This window comes from Onthophagus taurus, chromosome 6 (assembly GCF_036711975.1).
Source record: "Onthophagus taurus isolate NC chromosome 6, IU_Otau_3.0, whole genome shotgun sequence".
NCBI classification, from domain to species: domain Eukaryota; kingdom Metazoa; phylum Arthropoda; class Insecta; order Coleoptera; family Scarabaeidae; genus Onthophagus; species Onthophagus taurus.
In genome coordinates, this window is record NC_091971.1 from 8,112,450 (window position 1) to 8,131,109 (window position 18,660).

At 31.4% G+C, this 18,660-nt stretch overlaps 3 protein-coding genes across 18 annotated transcripts in view; 2 read left to right on the forward strand and 1 right to left on the reverse strand.

The window, feature by feature from the left end:
• LOC111427698 (Neuroligin 2) overlaps positions 1-4,376 on the forward strand; it is a 105,533-nt gene extending 101,157 nt beyond the window's left edge. For both annotated transcript variants that reach the window (XM_023062935.2, XM_023062936.2), the window contains 2 exons: positions 1,898-2,047; positions 2,106-4,376. In XM_023062935.2, coding sequence (XP_022918703.2) covers positions 1,898-2,047; positions 2,106-2,917 — 962 coding nt within the window. In that variant the 3' untranslated portion in view covers positions 2,918-4,376. The remainder of the gene's footprint in view (positions 1-1,897; positions 2,048-2,105) is intronic.
• A 2,929-nt stretch (positions 4,377-7,305) lies between these two features.
• On the forward strand, positions 7,306-14,077 carry LOC111428013 (sodium/hydrogen exchanger 9B2-like). 3 transcript variants are annotated; one of them, XM_023063395.2, is made up of 6 exons: positions 7,306-7,494; positions 10,432-10,683; positions 11,168-11,267; positions 12,161-12,535; positions 12,585-13,461; positions 13,520-14,077. In XM_023063395.2, exons 1-6 carry the CDS (start codon positions 7,434-7,436, stop codon positions 13,838-13,840), a joined length of 1,986 nt encoding a protein of 661 aa, XP_022919163.1. In that variant the 5' UTR covers positions 7,306-7,433; the 3' UTR covers positions 13,841-14,077. The 3 variants fall into 3 exon arrangements, with proteins under 3 accessions (XP_022919163.1, XP_022919166.1, XP_022919165.1); XM_023063397.2 differs by lacking the exon at positions 7,306-7,494 and adding an exon at positions 9,582-9,840; XM_023063398.2 differs by lacking the exon at positions 10,432-10,683.
• Positions 14,078-16,983: 2,906 nt separating this feature from the next.
• The window catches only part of LOC111427758 (Calcium channel protein beta subunit), a 54,527-nt gene continuing 52,850 nt past the window's right edge, over positions 16,984-18,660 (reverse strand). For 11 of the 13 annotated variants that reach the window (XM_071196362.1, XM_023063032.2, XM_023063031.2 and 8 more), the window contains one exon: positions 16,984-17,482. In XM_071196362.1, coding sequence (XP_071052463.1) covers positions 17,262-17,482 — 221 coding nt within the window. In that variant the 3' untranslated portion in view covers positions 16,984-17,261. Of the gene's footprint in view, positions 17,483-18,011; positions 18,098-18,265; positions 18,335-18,660 lie in introns of all 13 variants that reach the window. The other 2 variants (XM_023063040.2, XM_023063039.2) reach the window with 2 other exon arrangements.

Consider the following 18,660-nt stretch of genomic DNA (forward strand, 5'->3'; position numbering starts at 1 on the left):
AAAACTTCTGAAACTTGTGTTGAATTAGATTGAATTAAGGATGAGAACCTGAAAATGTTTTGCTTCTAAAAACGATAGATTTCCGCAACATTAATAAGATGAAATAAATCTAATGTGAATCCGATTCATTCAATGTTTTCGATAAAAGTGCATCAAAAAAACACGAAGGAAAGAGTTAAAAGCTAAACGGTTAATCTTGACGTCAACATTCGCTAGCAATTTAAATAATTAGAGTTTCGTCGGCTTTGCTTTCTTTTAATTAAGTCGAACTTGAACGATCGACTAATGCAACGCGCTTCGTCGTTGATTGCGGCGCTAAATCCGAAGTGAACTAATTAAATAGATTTATGCGGGCCGTTGTGTGCCTGCGAGGGCTTCAGTTCGTCCTCCCACGAAACGCTCGTGGGGTTTTATTATAGTAGAAGTGGAAATATGGAGCGGTTTTCGTGCGATGCAATTAAAATCTCGAGATGAGCGACGCGGACGCAGCATTAATAGTTCCCACCGGCAACATTGGAAATTAAATTTAAATTTTATTTCGAAAAGAGAAACTAGAAAGGGGTCCTTCCAATTATCACTCTATAATGATGATGATGAACTGTTTGCTTGCAATCGACAAAAAGGTAGTAGGGCAATTATTACGTTTAAATAGGTAAGATAATGAGCGGTCTTTTAAATAAAATATAACAGGCGTCGGTCGTTTAAGGAACGATGATAAACTAACAACGGATTTTCTCGGCGCATAAAAGTCGTCCAATTAAAGTGAGCACAATTTGGCTACCAAGGGATCTAATAAAAAAAAAGCCGCCTGTTTTCAGTACCCGCCGCGTACAAGTCGGACCGGAAATTGTTCCCTGAAAGCCAGAATTTTTAATAACGTCCCGGTCGCACTTTAATTAACATTAGCGAGGGAGAAATTTAAAGCGACAACTAGTTCGAATTTATTTGGTGTACTGGATTTCAACTAATCGTCGAGTGCATTTATAAAAAAATTGTTATGAAAATCAATATTTTCTCAAAATGGTTTACACAACGTTTTAAAAGTTTAATAAATATTTCTTGTATGTCTATTTTTCATCCCGTTTGAACGTTAATCCAAGTTTTTAGTAGAACTGGTTGTATACTTTATCAATTGGGCAACCTAGTTATCTCATTATTTCATGGGCAACAGAATCTAAACAGAATACTTAATGCTTTCCGATTGCTTTCATATTTTGTTAGATTTTCCTAAATTTGTAAAAACTTCTCTTTATACAATTAACCTTCAACTATAGTAAATAAACACGTGAGGTATTTTAATTAATTTATAATTTTGTTGACAGAGTTATAACAGATTTGCATACACATTGCAAATATTAGCCATTCGACTATATCGTAAATTAATTTCTGACAGCAGTAGTTATTACATTACACGTGGTGTGTGTTCGTGCAGTAACAAAAATATCCTCTTTAGTATTGGAAAACCCTGAAGGTGTGTGATGAATAGTCTTTGTTCTCAACGATGATCATTTTCGTCAACTTCCTTCTTCTTCGACTTCGTCCCCTTATGAAATGCCGACGTGGCATGTTCGGCAATGCGGGCATGTTCTTCGAATCTCGTCAATTAAAGAGGCCGTGACGGCGTCACTCTATTAAATTAATGGTTTGGTGCGGAAACATTTTCCGAAACACGGCCCATCCATAGCTTTCCCTGGCTTCCTACGCGATATCCTCCGGGTAATATATGGTTGTATCCTAAAGTCCTCATTGTTTATTCACGCATGGACTTTGTTTCCTTTTGTGAGTGGCTTTAGCAAACTAAACACGTTGAATATATGGAACATATTTCTAGTGTAATAGATAAATAGAATGTTGTAATAAAGATATTAATATATATATTTTTTTATTTTTACTATAGGTAATAAGCCTGAGATTCGAAATCACTACAGGGGGCATAAGATGTCGCTTTGGTTAAATCTCATACCTCAATTACATCGACCAGGTGATACGGACGATGTCTCTATGAGACACCATCACTTTCAAGAGGAGGGTGATCAATATTACGATGGTAATGTTTGTTGTTAAATTTAAAATGATTGGTGTATTGATTGTTGTTATTATTTTAGGTTCTGTACGACCACAAACGATGCAAAAGCCTTCATTAATACACGTTATCATACCACCACCAACTACAACTACGATTAAAGCTCCAACAGAAACAACTCCTCCACCTCCAAAATCGGATACAGCTGTCCAAGCTACAACCACGGAGTGTCCCCCAAATAATAGTTTAGTATCACCATCAACAAAAAATGTGAATAATAACAATCTCCTTAGAAAATTGGCTTCGAGTCATTATCAAAGTTACACGACGGCTTTAACAGTAACGATAGCGGTTGGATGTTTTCTTTTGTTATTAAACGTGTTAATTTTCGCTGGAATATACCATCAAAGAGATAAAGGTAGACAGAAAAGGAAAAAGAAAAAGGAGGAATTAGCTGAAGCCGGTAGTTGTAGTTCTTCGTCGGGAGAAGTTTACGAAACGAAGTCTGTGTACGAATCTCGACAAGGTTACGATCATTGTAAAAGCGCTTACGAATTGAAAAGAGGCAGTAATTTTGAGTGCAAGTCAGTGCCTAACTTCATAGGAGAGTACAGTTGCGAAAAAAGATCTTTGGCTGATGTTCAAATGACCGAATTACCTCTGCAAGAATTTCAGTGTTCGCCCACGCAATTGAAAAGAATCGATCCGCCCAGTTACCCACCCGATTTGACTAAAAACGATAACGGACAAATGACAAGTCCCAGCATACCGGATCCTCCACCACCACCAAAAAATCAACCCCCCGTGTGTAACCAAACGGGAATTTTAAGACATAGCGTTCCAACTACACCAAGCATAAAAAAACGTGTCCAAATACAAGAAATATCCGTTTGATTCAGTGTCTAAGACGATAATGTGAACTGATATAACACTTTTTATCATCATATCTGATTGTAATTGAAGAACAAAAAAAGGTGTTTTTATTTTTAATTTTTTTCAACCACGCTGTGATTTTTTGTTAGAAGGAATTGTGCAAACTGTTTTAATGATATGCAAAGGATTTGTTGATTATTAATGTTTTGTTTCGTAATATGACAATACTGTTCTTGGTGTTAAATGATACTCTTACTCATACATTAATTAAATTAAATCGAAAGAATTTGTATTGACATCATAAAGAAGGAATTGTGTCATTTTTTAGAAGAAACAAATATCAAAAATGAATAAAATTAAAAAAATAACACACGGCGAAAATGATATCGGTAGATCTGATATTAATAATTTAAGAAAAGGTATGGATTTGAAATCAAAAATGAAATAAAAGTGAGTATACTAATGTTAGAAAATCTTTTATTGAAAAAAGATTATCCAACATATAAAAATAATTCCAAAATACGCTAAAATCTGTACAATTTTTTATAATAAACATTACAGGAATAAATATAACAGATACAATCATATCCCATTTTTAATTTAATGCTATAAGTTTTCATTTAGAAATAACCAATAACCAAAATAGGAATTGATACGAAAACGCTACACAAAAATTGGAAACTGTGAACTAAAAGTTTGTTATGAATCAAAATAAAAAAACAAAGAGTAGGAATTAAATACGATTGTGCGGCAACAATTTCGCAGACAATCAATTTATGTTGACCAATTACTTAGTTCTCATTACAAGGTCTATGTCAAAAGAAAACGACTCGCTAGGGTTTTATGGCCTAAACAATCGTATTATTAAAAGAAATGGAATAAACATGAATTGAATTGAGTGCCAGTAATGAACGGATTTAATCAAAAAAGAAAAAAAATTAAATAATCGATTTGACGTGAAATAAATTTTAAACGGGATTTTTAACCGATTTACTGTACATTTGTCATTGTAAATATGCGACGTTTTCTTTCTTATGCAAATCAAGAAAAATACTGCCAAAAGGATTCTTTTGATTACAATCTAGGAGGAAGTTGGAAAAGATATTGAATGAGACCTGTCGAAGCAAATTTAGAAATTTAGGACAGTTCGCATATTTACATCTAATCTCGGTACAAAGACCGCAAACTAACATAAAATAGTACTCAAATGGAAACCAGGAAATATATGGATACGGTATGTGTATTTGAAAAAGTAACTGTTTAAATAATTTTATATCATTAAAATGACGTACACTTAATTGTATAAATAAATTTAAAAAAACTAACAAACTACATCCTTTATCGATGTGCGAGAATGATCTGTTTTTGTCAAGGTTAAATAAAAGAATTGTTAAATTGGTAAAAGATGGTCCGAATGTTGTTTCTGTATAACTATTTCTGTTTGTGTATTCCTTTTTTCAATAAAAAAAATGTTGAAATATCTTATTGTTTATATATCATCTGATTCGATTAATTTTTTAACAATATATACGTGAAAGTGGAAGAAAATGAACAAGCTTTTTAAATTTCAACAAACATTTTTAAATAAGAAATTATATCATTAGGTACTATTGTTTGTAAATTACGTTATCCAAATGGAGGATTTTTCTTAACCATTTTATTGAGACAACCGTGCATAAAGTGACATCTTTTTAAGAGTTGATAACCTAACTCTGCGCCTGTACACAGCCTCTTATGACAATGATTCGTGATATTCTCTCAATCTTTAAATTATACCGGGAATTTCATATAACTAGTAATATATGAGTGCAGTAACCATAGTTACGAAACTACTATACACTTGCACTGTCCCACATAAAATGCAACATAACTTAATAGTACAGGCATTGAGTAGTTTTGCAAAGGAAAAGTTTTGCTTGGACAAGGTGACGTCCTTATGATAACTCTGAGTTTCCGTCTTAAGCGAATCACTACTAAAGCCGTATGTTTGTAGTTCTAGATCTAGTGTTAGTTCTAGTTTTACACTAGCACTGTTACTATGTAGAACTAACGCTATACCTACAACTAGAATCATTTGTGTTTAGCCGTTTTTAGAGACGTGCGGCTAAACCCAAATGTTTCTAGTTCTAGGTATAGTGTTAGTTGTAGTTTTACACTTGCACTGTTACTGGAACTAATATTAGACCTAGAACTAGAAACATTTGGGTTTAGCCGTACGTCTCTTAAGACGGCTAAACCCAAATGATTCTAATTCTTGGTCTAGCACTAACTAACACTAGACCTAGAACTAGAAAGTTACAGTTTTAGCCGTGCGTAAATAAATTTAAAAATAAATTTAAAAATAAATTTAAAAATAAATTTAAAAAAACTAACAAACTACATCCTTTATCGATGTGCGAGAATGATCTGTTTTTGTCAAGGTTAAATAAAAGAATTGTTAAATTGGTAAAAGATGGTCCGAATGTTGTTTCTGTATAACTATTTCTGTTTGTGTATTCCTTTTTTCAATAAAAAAAATGTTGAAATATCTTATTGTTTATATATCATCTGATTCGATTGATTTTTTAACAATATATACGAGAAAGTGGAAGAAAATGAACAAGCTTTTTAAATTTCAACAAACATTTTTAAATAAGAAATTACATCATTAGGTACTATTGTTTGTAAATTACGTTATCCAAATGGAGGATTTTTCTTAACCATTTTATTGAGACAACCGTGCATAAAGTGACATCTTTTTAAGAGTTGATAACCTAACTCTGCGGCTGTACACAGCCTCTTATGACAATGATTCGTGATATTCTCTCAATCTTTAAATTATACCGGGAATTTCATATAACTAGTAATATATGAGTGCAGTAACCATAGTTACGAAACTACTATACACTTGCACTGTCCCACATAAAATGCAACATAACTTAATAGTACAGGCATTGAGTAGTTTTGCAAAGGAAAAGTTTTGCTTGAACAAGGTGACGTCTTTATGATAACTCTGAGTTTCCGTCTTAAGCGAATCACTACTAAAGCCGAATGTTTGTAGTTCTAGATCTAGTGTTAGTTCTAGTTTTACACTAGCACTGTTACTATGTAGAACTAACGCTATACCTACAACTAGAATCATTTGTGTTTAGCCGTTTTTAGAGACGTGCGGCTAAACCCAAATGCTTCTAGTTCTAGGTATAGTGTTAGTTGTAGTTTTACACTTGCACTGTTACTGGAACTAATATTAGACCTAGAACTAGAAACATTTGGGTTTAGCCGTACGTCTCTTAAGACGGCTAAACCCAAATGATTCTAATTCTTGGTCTAGCACTAACTAACACTAGACCTAGAACTAGAAAGTTACAGTTTTAGCCGTGCGTCTGAAGAAATATACGACACGTTGCATTTCATGTGGAACAAAGTAAGTATATTATATCTTAAGTGAAATTCACTGCATATCTTTTAGCACCAGAAATGTTTCTAAGACTAAATGAACAATAATTATGACAAATAATTTTATCACATGTAATCATTAATACCTTTTTATTTCTACCCATAACGTATTCTTATAAATTGACCTCCACCTCACATTATAAATATTTGTTAATTTATTAAAACTACAAACATTTACTGTTGCCATAAAAGTTATTTTGATTGTCAGTTAACGTTTAGCGTTCCACATATTCAACTAACACGCTATCTTAAATTTTAGAAAAATTTCTTTGTTAGTTAACTCCACCTCGCGTGTTACACTTTGCAGCAAAGGTCGAGGTAATCGCATCCAAACATTTTGATTCCATTTTCTAACGTTAATGAATGGCATAGTTAAATGCGAGACGAGATTTTTTCATTGGTAGTTTCCTTTAAACTAGACTGAATAAATAACGGGCGAATACGAATTGCGCTAAATTGGTGAAAATCCCACGGATCATTCGCATGTTAGATGAAGATTGGCGTGTGGGTGCCAATGTCAGAGACGACAATCGTTTTGCTCCAATGATAGCTTCCTTTATTTAAATGTTAAGTTGTAAATGCTTTTAAGTAGAAAAGAATTGTAAATGTAATATATAGAGATTGCGTAATTAGAAAAGTAATAACCTTAAGACGTGTTTTCCATTTGAACGAAGTTGTGAAATTTTATGTAAAATTATTCTGAAATCATTGAAATGACATGAATTTAAAATATTTGTTGAGGGAGATTCTGAATTGCCCACAATTTAAAATTGTTTTTGGTACAAGTATATAAAATGATTTTGAATTGCATGCAATTGCTTAAAAGAGGTTTGAACAATCTCAATGTCCTCCGACGAGCGGCTTGATTCCAACGTCGAAATAATCGCATTAAGGGGACCATTTTATTAATTATAACCTTCGCGTAATGGCGTAGGGCGACACAAGAGTGTCGGTTTTCCGCCTGCGGCAGTTCTATTTACGCAATTGAAAGTGGCCGGTCGGTTTACATTGGAAAGCGAAACGTTTCATGTGACCCGTTTGTTTGTCGTTTTGGGGGCGGAACAGAAATCCGGATAAAGAAGAGACAATTTACGTCCTCGACATGGAAAGCAGACGTTTATCGTATAGACCCAATCTGATTTATCTAACCGTTCCCGATGAAGGTAAAATTTACCAACGGAACGAATGCATGGAACGTTTTAATCAAAGATTTCCTTTGCTTTAAACTTTTCTTTTTTGCTTAATTCAACTTTTATTTGTATTAAGTAGTATTAGTACTCATTTTTATTTCAGATATGTATATATGTTATATATTACGAAATTTTCCACCCCAATATATTCGATAGAGTTTGTTGACTAAACAATGGCGCGTGACTCATTAACTTTGGTTATGCCGCATCACGAGCTACTGGATCCTGAGACCCTGGCACTTTGCCTAATAAATCTAGATCACGTGCTCCTTAATTGAGTTGTACATATGTCAATGGATCATTCAATAAGAATGTATCCCCGATTCCGTCACATGATTGTGAGAACTCATAAAACCAATCTTCAAGGGAACCAACTCACTTACAACCAATTAGAATCTTAATCGCCAAAAATAACGCTTTATTAATGTTGGTTAAAGCTAGTTTATTAAATTTCTTGAGTAAGTTCCTTCAAGGGAACTTAATACAATACATATCATAATATTATTCTTAAAAACACAGCCGATATGGTTTTTGAAAATTTAATTAACGATGTGGAATAAGTTGAGTAAAAGATCTTAAGAAATATCGAAGCGTAACAAATTACAAAGTATTTGTTTTTAAGTTACATAATTTAATGGGTACATACATGTCTGGAACATAAGGATGGTAGCGCTAAAAGTGCGCTAACAAAAACCACGAGACCATATCCGTCGTGTTCATCTTATTAGTATTAATTAACGTTCGAGTAAAAACAAATAATTTCTACGTCAGTTTTGTATGAAAATTCATTATAAATAATGCCTTTGAACCTAGGAAACTCGCTTATTACCGATGTATTGGTTGAATACTTCATATTTATTTTCTAAAAAAATTAGCACACAATTTGTTGTCATTTTAAACATTTTATTAATAACAATTGTCTCAATTTCTTACAACTACTCGCAAATTACAAGACATACATTTTACGAATAAGTAAACGAGAATGTTCGATAATTTCTAACATAATCATTACAATAGCGTCGCTAACAAACACTGTGTACTTCGATTGTGTGAAATTTTAGCAATGTTATTTGATCATATTGAAACACATAAAAAATTTATTGGTTTCGAAGAAGTAATCGAAAAAATGCGTGGTTGGATCTGTTGGATGAGTTAATCAATATTCACTTTATGATGTCATGTCGAATGGTCATATCTAAATTTTCTTGCTAAAAATAAACAAAACCGTAAAATATAACTGTTCGTTCATTAGTTTATTGTTAATTAAACTAATAAAGTTCGCTAAAATCAAAATAAATAATTAAGTATTAAGCGAAATTTAAAGAAATTTTCCCCAATGGCAGACGTTACCAAATATGTTTGATAAAAAGGTTCGTTTCTTGAACAATTACACATGCTGATAATAAAGATATATTGCAAAATTTAAGTTGTAATGAATAAGTTACATTTCATAAGATTTTTTTTAACATTAATCATCAAAAATTAGTTCACACTTTTAAAATGAAATTATAGATTTCAAAAATTCATAACTCCGAAATTTGAAGACTAGAAGAAATGATATTCAATACCATAAAGTCCAGTTAAATTCGCTTTAAATTGCTTCATGTTTCATGGTAATATCTCAATTAGTTATTGAGATACGATTTTTTAAAGACTGATAGGTTTATCTTAACATCTTTGATTAATCATACAGAGCTAAGTTCAAAAAATCATAACTCAAAAATTTGATGATTTGAAGAAATAGTCTTCAAAACATTAAATGCTATGCAAATTAGCTTTAAATTGTTTTTTACTTCATGGTGATATCTCAACTAGTTCTTGAGAAACGAATTTTTTATCTTTCATTAATCCATACATTGTTTAAATTCAAATTATTCTGCAATTAAATAAACAATAACGACTACTGCATTAATTACAATGATACTTCAAAAGTGAATGATACTTCACCGATATGAAACTAATTTCTTATTGTTTACGTCTATAATTGATTAAATTTAATTAATAAATTTTAAAAATTAATCGGGATGATTTTAGTGATAACCTAAAAGCGCAATAGCTCGTATATCCTGCTATATAAGTGGCTCGCTATTCATGTTTTAAAGTTCAGTGCTCATCGATACTTGATCTTGATCAAATACTAAACGGTAGTCAGTAGTCGAGCCGATTGTTAATCAACAAGTTGTGTCTGCGCTGCCTTTATAACTGCTGTTGTAGAGTGTGTTAAAATTATTTTTCATTAATGAAAGTGTTTAAAACTTTTTAATAGTGATTTAATTGTGAATTAATCAGATATAATGATATAATTAATTAAATAAACAGGCAAGTTATTATTAATATTTTTTATAGTGTTTATTTAAAAATACTCATAAAAACACAGTTAGCTAATGATTTATACATTATATAATGTAACAATGGTAATTGTAAACTAATTATTTCGTTTTGGTCTGTTGATTTGTTTTATTGATCTGTTCTGAGAGATTCTTTTCAACTCGAAAGATATTTTTTTATGAACTTTTAATGGTGGTAATGCTCCCTCCGTTATCCGCAGGAACTTAAACAGGAAATTTGTATGCGAAATATAATACTTTGCCGGATGTTTAAAACGTTTGACGAAAGTCCTTACTGTAAAAAATTCACTACAATTCCTTATTAGCATAACCATTGAATGACAAATTAAATACCTAATAATATAAATGAGTAACAAAGTTAACTATGCAGATTAAAAGAACCTCCAAGAACTGGAAATATCAGAACTCAATTACTGTCAATTCAATTGAAAGAGTTCAACTTTAGAAAAAAGTAGCACACGCGATGCATATTAAAATGAAACTATAGATTTTTCGATTAAAAAAAATGTATTTTTAAAGATTAATTTTGATTTCTTTTTATATAATAAATAATTTATTTTAGAATATAAAATGGCCGGTTTAGATATAAATCCTGTATCAGAATCAACGACCCCAACGCGAAAATTAAGCGTAGCTTGGGATGGAAATTCTAACAGTCCAAGTCGTAAAGTTAGCAGAACTGGTGTTGATAATCTTGGATTTGAACACCCTAGAAGTAGAAAAGTATCAGCTACTTCTAACCATGAAGAAATTGGACCAGTGAGGAAAAAAAGTATTTTACATAATAGTAATTATGTCGTCGATACATTACCGGGTAAATTTTAATTGTTTTGTGTACACTTTATTGTTATTAACTAACACTAGCACTATCACTAGAACTAATACTAAACCTAGTACTAAAAACATTCCGGTTTAGCCGTACGTCTTTCAAAACGGCTAAACCGTAATGTTTCTAGTACTAGGTCTAGTGTTAGTTCTAGTTTTAGGTCAAACTTAACGATAATGAGATTTTTATTTTCTTTGAAACTAATTGCAAAATTAAAATTTCCAAAATAAACAACCAAATTGTTTAAGAAGTAATCAGCAAATATTGGTACAAATCCACTCGAATATAACAACAAGTAATAAGTACTTGTAATGGTAACAAGGCAATGGGTGTTTATCAAAAAACCTACATAATTAAATTGTTTGTTAACAAATTTACTAGTTATTAAGCTTCTTTTTCGGAATGTGCATTTACTTTTTGCTTTACTCAAAGCTTATTAATTAAAAATTAATGGAAAAATATACTTTTTTAGATACACCAAAAACAAATGGAGACGCTAGAGTTAAGAAAATGTCCACAACGGAATCAGTAGTCTCGAAAACACGGTTTTCAGATGTAGTTGAAGATGATAGGTATGTATATAAGAATATATTTTTTTCAATTTCTCAAGTTAATATTTGTGAATGTACGCTGTCTGGTATCACTGATTGAATTATCTCTTTGACATAAGATCTGATAAGTTTAGCACTTAAAAACTTCTCCTTCAACGTTGAATATCCTCATCTGCATTTCTCCACATCAAAAGTATATCATCAAACCACTTTCAGGTTGATATAATGTTGATCCGTAATTGAGCTGCAAGCGATATCTCTCTCACAAAAAAAATGTAATCTGATTGATTTCGATTGCAATATGCAAAAAGTACAAAACATTACAATAAAAATTTTTAGATTATATCAGAACTGATAGACGATAACATCTAGAGTTTATTCGAACATTATCTCTTAAGTATCGAGATTTATCTCGTAAATATTTTTTATTGCAAATTCTTCTTCAAATATTTGGAAAATACTATTGATAATACGTAATCAAATGATTCTAAGATAATTTATTTTATTAAAACCAATTAAATCGAACGCAATTTTTTTTTACCATTTTTTTTAGATAACACATCAATTGTTAAATAGATTACATATTTATCCAGCCATATTGGCGCTGACCAAACACATTCTTTATCGTTATTTATAATGGATAAGAATTGTTGCAGCTACTGATTTTTTATGCTTTTGAAAAGTTACTGAAATCAAAACATATTTTTATAAATCCGTGATAATTGTGTCATGGATTTGATCACATGAACATATTATATTTACGTCAACAAGTTGAAGTGCCAATCGATACAATCATTTCGTCTCAATTAGTAGCTATTCGACATTGAAAAATCGAACGAATTGTTCAACAATAAATAAATTAATATAAATCTTTAATCGTAAAATAATTGAGTTATTATTTCTTTTATTTTTAGATCTTGGTGGTATACATTTTGTTTAAAATGTCGAACGAAAGAAAACCTTCCCTCATGGCAACCCCCTTTATGGTCGAAAATTTGCCCTTATCCTTTCTGTTTAACTTATCGGCAGTTTTCGAGAATTATAGCTTTAGGTTTAATAGGAGTGTTGCTATGGGGAGTAGTTTACACGGTTTTAGGGGAAACCGCCGCCCCGGGTGGTCATCTTTTCCAGTTGATTCTACTTACAATCTGCGCTCATTTCGGGGGATTTCTAATAAACCTTACCACACTCCCACCGTTAATAGGAATGCTTTTCACCGGATTAATCTTCCAAAACGTCGGATTTGTCAACATAGATGAATCGTTTAGTGAAGTTACAGCTGAATTAAGGTAAACACAAAATCAATTCATCACAAATACTAACTTATTTTTATTTTAGAAAAATCGCCTTGGTTATAATTTTAATAAGAGCCGGTTTAGATTTAGACCCAAATGCGTTAAAACGATTAAAATTTACAACAATTCGATTGGGTTTAGTACCATGGGGTGTTGAAGCCGTTGTGATAATGTTGACGACTCATTTCTTTCTGGATTTACCTTGGATGTGGTCTTTACTTCTTGGGTTTATAGTAGCTGCTGTATCACCAGCTGTTGTAGTCTCATGTCTCTTTCGATTAAGGGCGAAAGGATATGGTGTAGCAAAAGGAATACCAACTCTAATCATAGCCGTCGCAAGTATTGACGATGCCGTTAGTGTCGCTTTCTTTGGAATAATCAAGAGTATCATGTTCTCTGGAGATTCATTAACGTCGCAAATTATTCAGGGGCCCATTTCGATCGTTGGTGGAATCGCATTTGGAGTTTTATGGGGAATTATATCAAATTATGCCCCCGAAAGATTCGATCCTTTCGTTGTACCACTTCGGATATTAATGCTTCTCGTCGGTGGGCTTATTTCCGTCTTTGGAAGTGAGTTAATTGGGTATGGTGGAGCTGGACCTTTAGCTTGTGTGGGCGCCGCTTTCGTTAGTTTGGTTTGTTGGTCAAAGACAGGGTGGGAAGTTGAAGACAACCCGGCTGCAACCGCTTTTGAAATATTTTGGATGATTTTTGAACCAATTTTATTCGGAATAACAGGCGCTAATATAAAATTAAACGAATTAGATCCGCACATTGTTAGTATTGGTATTGGTTGTCTTATAGGAGGTGTAATCATAAGAATATTATTTACCGTTTTATTGGGAATTGGATGTCGATTAAACTTAAAAGAAAAAATATTCGTCGCTTTATCGTGGATGTCTAAAGCTACAGTTCAGGTAATTTTATTTAAACAAAATTAAAAGCAGGTAAAAACTATATATATTTTTGTTGTAGGCTGCTTTAGCTCCTGTTGCCTTAGGAATCGTCGGGGATGAATCCCCAGATAAAACTCATGCCGAAATTGTTTTAATGATCTGCATCCTATCGATTATTCTAACAGCTCCAACTGGTGCTGTTTTAATTACATTATCTGGACCTCGTTTGCTGACAAAAACGAAAATACCAGCTCCAATTCCGGAAGGTTGGAGAAGAAGTCATAGACCATCTATAAGAGATATCAGCATCATCGATGAAGAAGAAGAAAGAGATAAAGAGGAAGATGTGGAAACGCCAAATAGTCTAGGAAGTATTGTTATTAATAAAGAAAGTCTGTAAATTTATGTTCTTTGTAGTGTAAGTGTTGTGATGTAATACATTTTAGAAATGTTTCAAATCAAATATGTCATAAGTTGTAACTAAAAGTAATTATTGTATTGTACATAGTATTTATAAGAATTTAATTCATTTTTAAGCTGTAAGAAATGTGCTCAAATGGATGCATTTGATGTTTTGTTGGAGTATTTTATAAAAAATGTTAAGTACAAGGAAATAAATGTAAATTGCAATATTTAATATTTATTTGTTTCTGTATTATTAAATTAAATTAGACAATTTTGAAGTAAATTAAAAACAATAAGCTACTTAATATAAGCAACGAAATTTATTTTCACCGAAAGTATAGGCAACCCAAATAACTATCCAAATATTAAAATTCTTAATTACATTTTACCATTCAAAAAGTTAATAAATTACTATGTATTATCTTAAATTAAATAATTTAAGCTTTAATTTGATATATAAATCATTACTTCAATTTCATAAGTAAAGTCTGAACGATTTTTTGAATTTCATCAATTTTTGTGTATAATGGGATAGAGTTTGTGTTTCTTTAAAATATCTCAAAATTTCATTCATTCAATATATAAATTATTATATATTATCTTAAAATTGATAGTTTTAACTTTAATTTGGTACATAAATCATTACTGAAATTTCATAAAGTATGAACGATTTTTTGAATTTCAACAATTTTTGTATGTAATTGGTTAGAGTTTGCGATTCTTTTAAATATCTCAAAATTTCATTCATCCAATATATAAATTATTATATATTATCTTATAATTGATAGTTCTAGCTTCAATTTGGTATATAAATCATTACTAAAATTTCATAAATAAAGTCAGAACGATTTTTTGAATTTCAACAATTTTTGTATGTAATTGGTTAGAGTTTGCGATTCTTTTAAATATCTCAAAATTTCATTCATCCAATATATAAATTATTATATATTATCTTATAATTGATAGTTCTAGCTTCAATTTGGTATATAAATCATTACTTAAATTTCATAAATAAAGTCAGAACAATTTTTTGAATTTCATCAATTTTTATATCTAATTGGTTAGAGTTTGCGATTTTTTTTAAATATCTCAAAATTTCATTTATCCAATATATAAATTGTTATATATCATCTTAAAATTGATAGTTTTAGCTTTAATTTGGTGTATAAGTCATTACTTAATTATTATTTATTAAGACAGAACCAATTTTTGAATCTCGCGCAATAATATGGAATAATATACTTACTTGTTATAGTGGTAACAACATAAAAAGATAGTATCAATAAAATTGTGTATTTTAAATGAAATAATGAATCCAACTTGATATATAGTATTTATTTAAAAAATCGCACATATCAAATGTGCATATATCTTATATACTCTTACATATTCAAGTATTTCCTAAACAATGTAAACTAATCGGATAGGCAAGGCATTTCTTAAAAATATATATATTCGTTATATACGTACGAAACATCTTGTATAATAATTTACTTTAAACGATTGAACGAAACGGAACAAGGGGAAAAGGGGAATACTCGAAATCGAAATGAAGGGTACGGAGTTCCTGTCGGCTAGTCGTCTGTATCGGTTTATTTTTTCAATTTGTTATCGGGAAAAATCATCTCACCTACGTATAGAATTTGTATTTTCAATAGCTATTTACACGTATCAAATCGGAGATTTTTTTTTCGTTTTATCATTTGCTCTATCGTAATAGGTTTATATACTTTGAAAAATTCAATAAACTATTCATTCAATGTTAACATTATTTATGAAAAAGTTACGTCATTTTTTTTGCATGTTCGTTTTTACGCAATAAATCTCGAAAGTTGTCTGTTCATCGCGTTTTGGGACAAAACTGAAACGTTTGTACATTAGAAATCCCGACTAATTGGAAAAAATATAATTTTTTTTCAACTATAACTATACAAACAGTTTGTGGAAATTGGTCAGTGATAATGCCCGGCGTAGGCGGGATCGTATGTTCTCTAAGTAAATTTTATTATCTACATTTAAAAACTAATGAGGTACTTAGGTAACATCCGAAAACATTCCAACCGTTTACTTAATTAATTAAGTTCGTTTTTTTTTCTTCTAAATCCAGCCTTGTGATCACGTTTCAAATAATTTAATACAAAGTTTTTCGTATCGAACATTTCAGGCACGTGTCCGAAAAAAACGTTTTGGTTTATACTAATCTGGTTTCTCACAAATCAACCTAAAAGCGAAATCAATGATTGTCACTTGTATATTTTTAAATTCGAACCTACAAGGCTACTTCGCGATTTTGTAGATAATAAAAATTACTCCCACACTAACAATGATAATAAATAAGAATCATGTTTTTCTTTTTTTACGGCAATCAGCTAATCCTTCTTAAAGCTTCTCTTCTCCTATTTTTTTTTTTTTTTAATTTTTTATATCGTCTTTATGCACTTTATGAATTCTAAGATTTAAAACGTTTCTAACAGCAGTGCAAAGTTTTTATAACTTACTAACTCTTTTATCTAGGATCAGTCAATGCATGACAGTAAATGTACAGGTAATATCACGTTGTGAGAATAGTTTAAAATTAATCCTAATTCGTAACAAAAAGTATGTTTAGACTAAGAGGATAACCGACGATTTAGATTTTTTCTCAGTTCGTTTCCTTTTATTTCCTTTACATAATTAGTACCGGATCGATTTTATTAATTAAAAATTAATTTTGAAACAAGAAAAGAATTAATTATGGCATTAATTTTTGCGTATCAGAGAATACTTGTAATAGATCTTTCTTCAATCGGAGTAAAGAAAGATAAAACATCGAACTGAACATTGAATACGAGACTACGTTAAAGCTTGGATAATTCTACAATCCTTTCGATAGATTCATTTAAAAATTGAGCTATTACTCAAGTATGGCACCAAAATGGTCAATGTATATAATATTTTGTTGTTCAGAGAGTCTCTATTTAATATCATTTTGTTTACGGCGCTTTTAATCTTTATTTTTTGCATTTTTGATCACAATTACGAAACAGCCCATTGAAGTTGTGTTATCCAAACGATACGATTTACTCGTAATACGTTTGATGGCCCCGATATTCGTGATGATCCTCAAAGTCCATCTCAGAGAACCTCTCGAGCAATTCTTTCCGATAATTCCTACCCTCTTGTCGCTTCACCGAATCCAATTTCTTTTCTTCTTGGTACCTTCGATCATCGCTGGGTCCTTGTCTATCATATCTTCGTTCTTCCTCCGATCTTCTCCTATCCAACCGATCGTCCAGCCTTCGATCTTCATACCGATCTTCTCTCCTTCGATCATCTCTAAATTCTCTAGGTACCTGAGGTTTGTAATAGAGAGCAGGTGGTGGACTAAGGTCATCATGAACCTCTTCTTCAATGGGTTGTTCCGTAGAAAGCCTCCACTATATGGCGTTTAGGGCCCGTCTCGAGGACCCTCTGTGTGCTTGGTAATCATCATCTCTTCGATGGTCTCTAAGCGGCAATGTTCGTTCTAATCCCATGTTTCTGTAATCATCTCCAGCCATATGAGAACCCGCATAATCTCTATCCGTATATTCGTCATATTCTCGTTCACGTTCTAACCTTGGCCTACTTCTGGTATGTTGTGTGTGGTATGTGGACACTAAACAATAAAATATATAGGAGTAAAATTATGATTAAAATGATAATGGGGCATTTATTAAAATATATATTGTGTCCGTAAAGTCATGGTGCACTTTTAACTGGCCATATAAAAGCAACAAAATAGGATTAGCCAATTTGTTGGAGAAACTCCGTTCTGGTATCCATCGGAAGTGACGAGGATATAGGGGCTAGAATCATAGACGTTATTCATTCTGTTACATCAGATATCCTTCAGTATAAATGAAAAAAACTTGATTATCGTTTAGATGCGTGTAGGGCAATAAATGGAGGCCAATATGATATTATTGTGATATGAAGACCACATTTCTATCTTGCTTCGTTACTTTCCTGTGACTGGTTAAAAGTGCACCATGACTTTACGGACAGACTATATATAAAAGTATAAATATAAATGCACCATTACATAGAAAAACCTCAAACAAAACTCACCGTCAACAAAATGAAAAACCAAATCAAAAGAATGAAAACTTCGTTTCACAGCACAATGCACAAAAGTATGTACTTACTCTAAAGGTAGTTCTATATATATATCAAGCAAACAAATCTGTAGAACCAGCACGCCATATCTTCCCTGGGCTTGGCGCTACTTCATCTTTTCGTTATAATATTTTGTTTGATTGATTGAATTGAAATAATAATTGAATGCAAAAAAGAGCGCAAGCGCAGCGGAGCAGAGAGAGTAAGTGCGTAGCGATGTGAAGCAAAATCGAAAACAAAAAAGAAAATTAAGAATCAGTAAAAATTCCGTGCATTGATTTACATTTTTTTTTGTACTAAAGTAATTCGCACTAATAACTCGGTGGTAACGGAGTCATCGATCCCGCAAAGTCTGAAACCATGACAGTCAGATGAAAATGTTGAGTATAATCGGAAAGAAACAACTGGTTGCAGAGAATGTTATTTATTTTACGGTTGGTTAGTGATCACATCGTTTTTAATTATGGACCCGTTTTTAATCAATTTTGATTTAATTAATACTCGCTTAATTTTTTTGTGTTTATAGACAACATTAAATCTTATTAATAGTGAACAACTTTGTGTGCAAAACAAGCTTATAAAAATTAAATTTAATAAAAATGAAATAAAGTAAAAATATTGCTCTAAAAATGAAAGTGAACACATATGCCTAAAAGAGAACAATTTAAAAAATTCGAA

What these genes read in the sequence shown, in the direction of transcription:
- LOC111428013 (XM_023063395.2), top strand. Translation starts at nt 7,434, where the DNA reads ATGGAAAGCAGACGTTTATCGTATAGACCCAATCTGATTTATCTAACC. An exon ending in TGTCGTCGATACATTACCGG is followed by an intron (nt 10,684 to 11,167) that starts GTAAATTTTAAT and finishes ATACTTTTTTAG; the next exon opens with ATACACCAAAAACAAATGGA. An exon ending in GAAGTTACAGCTGAATTAAG is followed by an intron (nt 12,536 to 12,584) that starts GTAAACACAAAA and finishes TTTTTATTTTAG; the next exon opens with AAAAATCGCCTTGGTTATAA.